Source organism: Eurosta solidaginis, chromosome 1 (assembly GCF_040869045.1).
Source record: "Eurosta solidaginis isolate ZX-2024a chromosome 1, ASM4086904v1, whole genome shotgun sequence".
NCBI classification, from domain to species: Eukaryota; Metazoa; Arthropoda; class Insecta; order Diptera; family Tephritidae; genus Eurosta; species Eurosta solidaginis.
Window position 1 is genome coordinate 11,692,948 of NC_090319.1, and position 10,911 is coordinate 11,703,858.

The 10,911-nt window shown below is 35.2% G+C and overlaps 1 protein-coding gene across 1 annotated transcript in view; it reads left to right on the forward strand.

Moving 5' to 3' along the window:
• LOC137249085 (sorbitol dehydrogenase-like) overlaps window positions 1-1,585 on the forward strand; it is a 30,738-nt gene extending 29,153 nt beyond the window's left edge. The window contains exons 2-5 of the mRNA XM_067780261.1: window positions 151-184; window positions 256-944; window positions 1,018-1,139; window positions 1,201-1,585. Of these exons, the coding sequence (XP_067636362.1) occupies window positions 151-184; window positions 256-944; window positions 1,018-1,139; window positions 1,201-1,378 (1,023 nt within the window). The 3' untranslated portion in view covers window positions 1,379-1,585. The remainder of the gene's footprint in view (window positions 1-150; window positions 185-255; window positions 945-1,017; window positions 1,140-1,200) is intronic.
• Window positions 1,586-10,911: the final 9,326 nt, after the last annotated feature.

The following is a 10,911-nucleotide window of genomic DNA, read 5'->3' on the forward strand; positions in this document are numbered from 1 at the left end:
TAGGTTCTTCGATTTATAGGAATGAATTGTTTGCTAATAGGAATGAGTTATTTGTATTTTTGTAGAGTTCTGATGAAACATCTGAATTTTATATTGCTCTGAAAAAGATATTCCGATGTCAAAATAACTTTCTGTTTTCCTCTTTACCAGGAGCAACGCCCTATACCGGAGATTGCTGATGATGGTTTGTGTTCACGTGAATCACTTGCAATCAGGTCCTTGAAAAAATAATAGTTTACTTATATATTATTTTAGAGGTACTTCTTGCTATGGACTCAGTAGGCATTTGCAGTTCTGATGTACAATACTTGGTTAATGGACGTATTGGCGATTTCATAGTTACTAAACCAATGGTTATTGGACACGAGGCAGCGGGCGTTGTAGCTAAAGTTGGCAAAAAAGTGAAACACTTAGCTGTTGGCGATCGTGTCGCTTGTGAACCCGGTATACCCTGCCGTTACTGCGATCACTGCAAAGTTGGTAAATATAATCTCTGCCCCGATATGGTGTTTTGTGCTACCCCACCATATGATGGCAATCTCACACGGTACTTCAAACATGCTGCCGATTTCTGTTTCAAATTACCCGATCACATAAGCATGGAAGAAGGTGCGTTACTCGAGCCCCTCTCAGTGGGGGTACATGCTTGTCGGCGCGCTGGTGTAGGACTCGGCTCGAGAGTACTTGTACTAGGTGCTGGTCCAATTGGTTTAGTTACGTTGCTCGCTGCAGAAGCAATGGGCGCCGAAAAGATACTAATTACAGATTTGGTACAACAACGTTTGGATGTGGCGAAAGAACTTGGTGCTACGCATACCCTACTAATAAACAAGAATGATACTGCTGAGGATGTTGTAAAGCAGGTACATGCAGTAATGGGTGCAGAACCAGATAAGTCGATCGATTGCTGCGGCACCGAGAGTACGACGCGCGTGAGCATTTTGGTAATTAAAAAAAAAAATAAAATGTAAATGCTAATGTGACCAGCTAATTACTTGTGTGCAATTTGACTTGCAGGGCACACGTTCAGGTGGCTGTGTCGTTATTGTGGGAATGGATGTGGCAGAGCCAAAAATACCTCTTATGAATGCATTAGTACGCGAGGTGGACATACGCGGTGTTTTTCGTTATTGCAATGAGTAAGTTTTTATTAATTTGAAACAATAATATTTTTTTTTTCATTGCAATTATAAATTCTAGTTATCGTGCTGCCCTGGCGTTAATAACTTCGGGTAAAATAAATGCGAAACGTTTAATTACACACCACTTTGATATTACCGAGACGGCGAAGGCTTTCGAAACTGCACGTTATATCCATGTTGGCGCTATTAAAGTAATGATACATGTACAGCCTAGAGGCATAAATAATAAAGTTTGAGATATAGTTAACAATGGCGTAAGAGAGAGGTCTACAAAATAAATTTTAGATTAGCTTCTAAGATGCGAGAAATGTTATGATTTTGTCAGTCAAAATATTTTTGTTAAAAAAAATACAAAATTTATTACAAAACGTTATTAAAAAATTTGAATTAGTAAAATAAATGGATGGTTTTGTATATTTACAGCTGCATAATTTTATACGTAACTTTCTTTTATTTATTTTTTCATGAGATGTGTAACGAAAACTGCGTTAACCGATTTCAAAAAGTTTTCGAGGAATTTTAAATCTTTGTGAGAATTTCCAAGTTTTTACTTCTAATTTCAGGAAGTTTTTTTCGATTACGCAGTTTGCAGCCCAAATCATTTTAGCCTAACTTTTTCTTGTTACACTCAAAAACTAAATTTTAAACACTTTGTAGGGCAGATAATTTTGGTTACGTATACACCAATAGTCCCGAAATACGTAATCCAGACGCGATCCAATCTGCACTATATGTATATACATACATGACTCCGACAAGATCTCTCCCGAATTAATTCTGAAACACGTGTTCCCGAATATAGACCCGAAATAATCGAATAATTATTTTAACATACCCCAGCCAGCATTTTTTGAAAATTTTGATCAAAAAATATTCAAATATCATACCCCAATATGATTAAAAACCTTCAAATTTAAAAGCATTTTCTGTTCGAAAATTAACGTATCGTCGGGAGAAAAATGTACCATAAATGTGATTATTCCTGAATAATCATTTATGATTCCTATTTCGAATCGCTTTTTATTCATATTTGATATCATTGTAAAATTGAGCTTTAATAGTTTTAGAGTAATATTTGACTACTTTTCACAGTCATTTTCTAATCATATTCGTGAACATATTTCAATCGTTTTGGTTGAGATTTTTGAATCATTTTTGAATGCCTTTATAATGCATTTATTCTTCATATCTCATTCAAAATATGATACTACATAATAATCTTATTTCATTAGGGGAAGAAAGCATGCGAAAGTGAGCTACTCGAACCACAGCTAACTCGCAAACAAACTTGACCGATATACACCTGCGACTACAACATCCAACATCAGCTATTATCGTCTACATCTTAAAATACGGATGTGATACGGGATGTTGACCCCGTATCCAGGTATGTCAAGATAGTTTCACTTACCTGGGGTTCAAATAGCTCACAACCTATGCATTGTCCAATCATTATGTATTTTCTGGGAAGCTGAAGGGGAGAAATGGTTGGGGAAATCTTCGTTCACGAGCAGCATTCCATTATTTTTGTCTTGAAGAATAAAAAATTTTTATATATTTTTTCTTAGCATCATGATTGAAAAAATATGTGAATGTGAAAAAAATAAAATTTTTAATGAAAAGTAAAATTTCAACAAGTATAAAATTCATTATTCAGTCAACAAAAATATTCATAAAACATTCAGGAAGTTGAATGAAGAATGATTATAAATTTTTAATCACCTAAAGTAAACACATTTGATTCAAACATAATTCCAAAATGTGATTGAAAAACTATATTCAGTTTTTGATCATCAAAGGTAAACATATTTGATTATTCTTTTTGTTGGTTTTTATGAAATATTAAAATTTAGTCATTAAAGGACTTCAAAAATGATTCCAAAAAGTGATCGAAAAATGCTTTTTAGTTTTTCATCATCAAAAGTATTCATATTTGATTATTTCTTTTGTTCAGTTGTATGATAACTCATTATTTAGTCAGAAAAAGTAATCAAATTGTATTGATGTGTGGAGAAACTCAAAATTGAATCACCTAAATGCTGAGTGGGACATAGCCATAAACTAGGGTGATCGATTTTAAGCCGGTTTTTTCTTAATTTTTTGGCCGGTTTTTTTTATCCTAAAATTTCGAATATCGAATAAACCGTTTTTTTTTTTCTTCGGTCAACCGGTTTTTCAGAAGGACTATAAAGGCCTTTGAAAGTTTATCGAAATACGGCAACATGTTAAATTTTTATCGAGATCTGGATCACTGTCGATTGGAACGCGGGGTAATTTGTATTATCATCTTGTTTTTATTGAAGCGGCAACTACAATGCACAAATGTATGAGCTTATGTGTTTGTATCAGACCTGTTAAATAATGATTACCAATGGTAATGATTACCCGTTCCATTAATTATTTTCTTTAAACGCCATTTAATGATTACTTGCCATTATTTTCTATTTTTAATGATTACTTTTCAATTGATTAAAAAAATAATCAAACAAAAAAATCAAGATTTTTTAGGATTATTGAAAAAAGATCCAAAATATCAAAAATAATCAAAAGTAATTGATTATTTTTTATTTTTATTTTTTTTTTAATTTTTTGATTACTAATGGTAATGATTAGCCGTTCCATTGATTATTTTCTTTAAACGCCATTTAATGATTACTTGCCATTATTTTCTATTTTTAATGATTACTTTTCAATTGATTGAAAAAATAATCAAAAAAATCATGATTTTTTAGTATTGAAAAAAAATCAAAAAAACAAAAGTAAACAAAAATCAAAGAAAAATCAAAAATAATCAAAAGTAATTGATTATTTTTTATTTTTTTTAATTTTTTTGATTATTTTTGATTATTTTTCCGCTTTGTTGAAAGAAAAATTCTCGTTTGCTGCTTGCACGGGATAATTTCTACATACAAATACATTTTAAGATGCAATATTAAATCGTAAGCGCTTACCGAGGCGAACATATACGTGCAACATATAAGGCGAATAGTATATTGGCGTTGATTCAAACCATAGATGTTAAGAAATGATTAGATAATGCTAATGATTGCTAATTAACCTTCAGTTGCGAAATTATCTAATTCATTAAATAATTAGAATAAGTTCAACTAATTCCCATTAGATAATTGAAATTTTTATTCCAATGGTAAATCTAATTGCAATTAGTTGCCAATAGCAAAAAAAATTGGTTTACCTTTACAATTAGAAATCTAATTGACTTCTGCTAATGCAATTAGATATTCAATTAGTTCGAATTAGAATCAATTATTTTGATAAAAATAATATTTTTTCAAAGAATTATTGAAGTGAACGATGAATGATGTAAATAAATATAAATAATTGATTCTAATTCTAGCTAATTGAATATCCAATTGCATTAGCAGAAGTCAAATTGATTTCTAATTGTAAAGATAACCCAATTTTTTTTGCTAATGGCAACTAATTGCAATTAGATTTACCATTAGAACAACAATTTCAATTATCTAATGGGAATTAGTTGAACTATTTCTAATTGTTTAATGAATTAGAGAATATAAACCAATTGCATCAATTGCTAATTCTAATTGGAATTTAACATGTATGATTCAAACATATTCTCAGGTAAGTATATACACATGTGCATTATTACACTCATTATAAAAAATAATAATGGATAATGGAACGACTCAAAATTAATTTTTGTTTTCTATAGGAAAAATTTCTCCTAATAGGAATCAGTGACATTTGAAAACTGGCGTGGTGCCAATGAAAAACCTAACCTAATTTTTATATACTAAACAAAATGTAACGGGATATTGTAACATAAACTAGCGGAATATCTGGCGTGACGCCATAAAAATAAAACGTGTTTTATATACGAACGGGACTTTTACCCATAACGGGATAGTGGAAAGAACATGGTAACAACCTATATATTCGATTTTCAAATATATATTAATAATTTTCTGCCTGGCGTGGTGCCGTGAAAAAAAAACCAAAAAATTAACATTTCTGCAAATAACGGAATTGAATAAGTGAATTTAGACAACCTGGCAGTATAAGGGCTCTTTCAAGCACCTTGCCATTCGACGCTTGCGAATGCAGTGTCAATTAAAACCAAAAACAAAGAAGTTTCAATCTAATGTACATGGACATATGTATATTAATAAATTTATCTGGGATATAACAACCTTTGGTTAGACAATTGATCATGATGATGAATGACAACTTAGATGATCGCTCCAGTTGGAAGTGAAGCTATCAACCTAATTAGTATCATACATATTATTTTGTCGTAAAACAATACGCGGTTACATCTATAGACATGATAATTTGTAGGTGGGCATGTATGTATCAGTGCATAGCCATAACGTAACCCAAAATATTGGATATATTTATTTTGGATATAACAAAATTGGCTAGACTTAAGGATGAAACCATAAAGGATTTTTGCTAAATGAAAGCTTTTGGACGCCAACCCATGAATCCAACATTTTTTACATATTGTTTGGACAATTAGAAAAACCGCCGTTTTCGATCCCACATTATTTTATACAATGAGTGTAGTAAAATATGCACATGTGTGTATACTTACCGGAGAATATGTTTAGATCAACGCCCATATACCATACGCCCTATATGTTGCATGTATATATTCGCCTCGATAAGCGCGTACGATTTACTATTGTATCCTAAAATGTACTTGTATGTAGAAATTATCCCGTGCATGCAGGAAGCCTTGCGGCCGTGAATTGAGATGACAAACGTGAATTCTCTTTTTTTCCTCCTCCGAGTTACGACGCTCTAATGTCTTCTAAGGGAGTATTTAATATCCTCATTTTATACCTAAGAACCATTCTGTGGCCCACAAAAAGCATAAATAAGTTGAAAAAATAAATATTTGGCGTGATTTACCTCCGAGGAGGTATAGGCCGAGCATCACTTCCATTTTGCGTCTTCCTCCTTTTTAATTTTTTCTACAAATTAGCGGGTTATGACTTACATGTTTTATGCGGACTCTGAAAGACAGCTGCAGGCATATTCATTTTCACGGAGAACCTTTCGTTGGCAGAAATTCACTCGGAGTGTTTGTAAAACCACTGGAGTACACGCATATACCTAGAAGACAAACGTGAATTTCAGATCAGAAGTGAGAATTAAATAAGCAGCTGTTCGAGAAGGCTGTTCGTGAAAATCCTAGACCCTTAGAGAAATATGGCAACATAGAGTATAAAAGCAGCGCAAACTGAGGGATAATCAATCAGTTTGATTTTAACACGTTATAAGTGAAGTCCGCGAACAATTAACAACAATAGTTAATAAAGAACATTTTGCTGTACCGAATATTTGAGTTACTTATTCGACAGTTCAGCGATTCGAACAATAACAGAAAGCGCAAAATAATCAAGTTTCCTAAAATTCGTTATACCTATATGACACTACTTTATTTTCTTGTATTTTTCCTGTAATTTTTCTTAAATTTTTGCAGTTGAAGTTGACAATTTTCATGTGGTTGTTTAATTTTGTTGTACACAAAATACTACAGATCCCACCCCGAGTTCGGAGCGAACCGGGCTCGTTTTTTAATTTTTCGTTTGCGTTTCGCCTTCGGATTATTGCTACTGAAGTCAAAACGCGTTTGTACCTCTCCCGATATTTTTCGACGCGAATCAGCAGAGGACCCTTGTTGTGAATTATTGCCAAAACTTTAAATAGCCGATGTAAATATTTTTATAGGAAACAATGAATTTGAAATTATTTCTAAGATACAGGGTGAACTTCCTAACTTAGAGGGTGAAGAATTAATGAAGGTGGCACGACTAGCTTGCCAAGGAATATCAATTGCAGTAAGCAGAAGCGGACCAACAGGGGTTAAAGGTCATCTATCGCTTGGTACCTCGCAAAAGTGGCTCTCAGACAAAAAAAGACTCCTACATGTAGGTATCTGCCGACTACGCCCATATGCTACGTAGCGATATTAGATAACATGGCAGGGGATAGATGTCTAAACTAATCTAACCCCCGATATGGACTAAATTAAGGCAGTCCTAGACTTCCTGGTACATAATATAAGTCATCCTTCCATGCCAGAGTAGGTGGGGCGTTTAGAAAGGGACATTACAGTTAACACAGGCTGATCAAAAATAGAAAAGGGTACTATTTGCTGGGATGTACGCGAAGCACCTGCAGGCCAATCAGTCGTACTGACTTCCTGACTCTGATAAAAGACAAAGATCTTTGTTGATATTCAGGTATTTTGATGTAACATAAACCAAATTGGATATAGCCAAGAATAATTCCGAAATAGATACAAATAAGGCAGACAACTTCGTATGACCACTACTACCACCTGCCCGGACTATGCATTGATACCATGGTCATGACCGAAACGAAATAATTCGTACTCAGCGCATGTTCATGGAGTCTCCGGAGCTGGTTGATGTTCTCACTAAGGCAAAAGCGGTCATTGCATCTAAAGATATTCCATGCCGAATTTTTGGTAGAATTAATACTCTGACAGCTATAACAATCGAGCACTGCTGTAACAGGAGTCCCATCACGACTGGAGAGTCTACGCACCCAAGCGACCCGGATTCTAAAAACATTAGAATAAAAAGCAACAATAGCTTGTTGAAAAATATTAGCAGAAAGGCAAGACGGTCCGACCAACATTCACTTCTTTGAATGGACGTTTGATATACCACAACGTTGTTACGCCACGACTAGATAACAGCAATGGTGGTTTGTACGGACGGGGAAAAGAAATGTATTTGGCCCTAAATCGCATATCCCGGGTTGTATGCTAGGCATGGGACCCTCCACACAGACTCAGTATCAATGAAAATATTCAAGCAACAACCCTTGGATGAGACCAACGGAATATCTATTTTTTATGGCGAAGGGTGAGTTTTTCTTAAATACATGAAGACAAGACGAAGTACCTGCTGTCATCTATCGTCATCGTCTATCTGGGAACCAGCATCAGCAGCGCAAACAATGTCAGCTTAGAAATAAAACAGCGAATAACTCATGCCGACAAGTGCTACTTTGGACTGAGTAGGCAATTGAAAAATAAAGTCCTCGCAGCATACCTGATGTGTTGGTCGGAATCATGGACAGTGTCGAGAGAAGATGAGTTGGTTCTTGGAGTGCCCGAGAGAAGTGCTCCGAAGTTTAATGGTCCTGTCCGTGATGCCGACGGCGAGTATCGTAATAGTATAGCGCAGATATGAAAATAGTGCAGCGAAAAAAAGCCTAGAGGATTTGCTGGCTTGGTCATGTTATGCGAATGGACGAAAACGCGTCGGGCAAGAAAGTATTTTAGTTTGTAAGCAGCAGAGGAAGGGGGACCTCCACTGAGTTGGGAAAGGTAGGTGAATGAAGACTTGACCTCCCTTTGTGCTCCCAATTGGTGTAAGTTATCGTGAAATAGGGATAGCTGGCATGACTTATTACGAAACGGCCAAAATCGCTTAACCGCCTAAACGCCAATTACCGATGGTGATAATATAGGCTAGCATCAGCCTACAGAAAAAGCGAAAATCGAAAGGTGTGAAGCAAAGAGGGTTTTTCAACGTTTACTACAGTGGCCATATTAAGAAAATGGTGTTATTAGATTCATGGTAGTCTTTCACTGATCTGAGCGATGTTCTTCAACAAATGTTATGTTTGCGCCTTCGCTCCAACAGAGCAGACTGACAACTCTGATAGAGATTATTCTATGATACACGATACAATTCATGCAAGCGTTCCCTTTCATGAAATCAAAATTGTGATTGACGCCTAGTAAGCGGTCTTATATTCTACAAAAATAATTGAAATAAGTCGATGTAACATCCCCTAAAGAAGGGAGGTAGATTGAATTCGCCACGACTAAGAATTTGGTCATTTTTAGTACCAGCCCGTCTCCGGATCAAAAAACGCGAAGCCGAATCGGTCATCTCGCAATAGATAGCTAATACATAATTAACTCGTAAAGTGAATCCCCTTCTCGACGAACAAAGATCGCACTGTATAAAAATCTTATCATACCTGTTTTGGAGTTGGCTATGAAGCAGATGGACATTGCGAGGTTACGCTAAGGCCTAGCGCGTGATAATACCCCCAAAACCTTCACAATTAGGTGTCTGGTGGATCAGGAGCTTCGGGATGTGTCCGCTCGAGTTCTAATTGATGCCAGTCAAAATTTAATGGAACTGCTATTGCAGGCCCCTTTAAATATGTAAACATCACCGAGTGCCATGATAAAAATCAAAAACGCATGAAAATTTTACAAAACTCCAAAATACAAATTATATTCTCCAAAAAATATTAATTTATAAAACCATTAACTAAATTTAAAATTAGTTCAATAATCACTGGCATTGCTTTTGGATTAAAATTAAAATAAAAAAATGTTTCAATTTAGAAGTATTTGTTCTGTTCGTAGTTTAGCAAGTTCGGTCATTCAAAATGTGCGATATTCGCCGCAAACACATGGGCTCGTTTCTAAACGGTACAAGTCGAAATGTGGAGATAAAGACGGAAAACCTAAAAAGGATGAGAAGGATAATCTATTGGTAGTACTTCATGGCAAGGAGGATTTACGTATTGTAGGTAGGTTTTGGAATTTTAATAATAGAATTGTTAAGAAAAAACCACAAATGTTTGGTATTTCAGGAACAAACGCCAAGTCCGAAAATTGGCAATGGACGTAAGTTTAAATATTCAAACGTATGCACATGTGAACATACCACAGACGTGTTAGCATAGTCTCAGTAAGCTTTTTTGTAAGATCCGGGTTTCAACAGATTATGAGCAATTGCAAAGTGTGTGTATATATATCCATATCTCAGAAGGTTATAGAGTTCCCTTCCATTCTAGTACACTGAAACATACTACAGGCTCAGAGTATCTTTCAAACATCGCATAATCGCTATTAAAGAGCTAGCTAGTCAAAATCTGCTGAACAAGTTCAGAGTAGGTTTCCCGCAACTTTATTAGTTTTTGTGTTACTGTAATCTTCCAGCAATACATTTTTTATACGTATTCAAGTGGTCCATAGTATTTTTAGTTTGATTTGGTCCGAATATTTTGATCATGTATGAATGTGATCGCAGTGTCACCTAAACACCGTAGAAGTTCTTTACACAAGTACTAATGAGAGGGATAGAGAGAACCTCGGGTTGCGCACCTCATCACCGACATTAATTAATTGGTGCTTAACAGACTCTTTCGCGATAACTGTCGCCATTTGTTCTTCCTCAACCAGTACATTCCAACCAAGTGAGAATATTTCCCTTCTGATCTATGATCGTCATTGGAAAAAGGAATCTCGTCCGATAGGATCTCGTCCAGCTGTGTACGGTATTTTAGCCGGCTTTTACGACATGCATGCCTGACAGTGGATATATTCTTAGCTCGGTAACCCGCTATAACAATTCCACTTCGGATTTATGCAAAAACGCATTTACAGCAAAGCGTTAGAGCCACGTCACGTTTCGTCACTATGATCCAACGGTGTAAACTGAAATTATTCTGAATTTATAAGTCTTATATCTGAGTTAACAACGCATTCAAGTCACGCCTACCAATCCCACCAGTAAATTCTGTCCGTGAGTCCTTCCTACAATGTTTTGCAATCAAAATTAAGATCACCTTAATTATCTAGGGCATTGCCTATGGACGTGATAACTATTCATGGTGATAGTAACGTAATTTAGTAGTTCTCCAAACAAAGTCACTGTGAGTCAACGTATGGGTGTAATATAAATTGAAATTTTGTTATAACATCTATTCCTTTTCCGCAAAG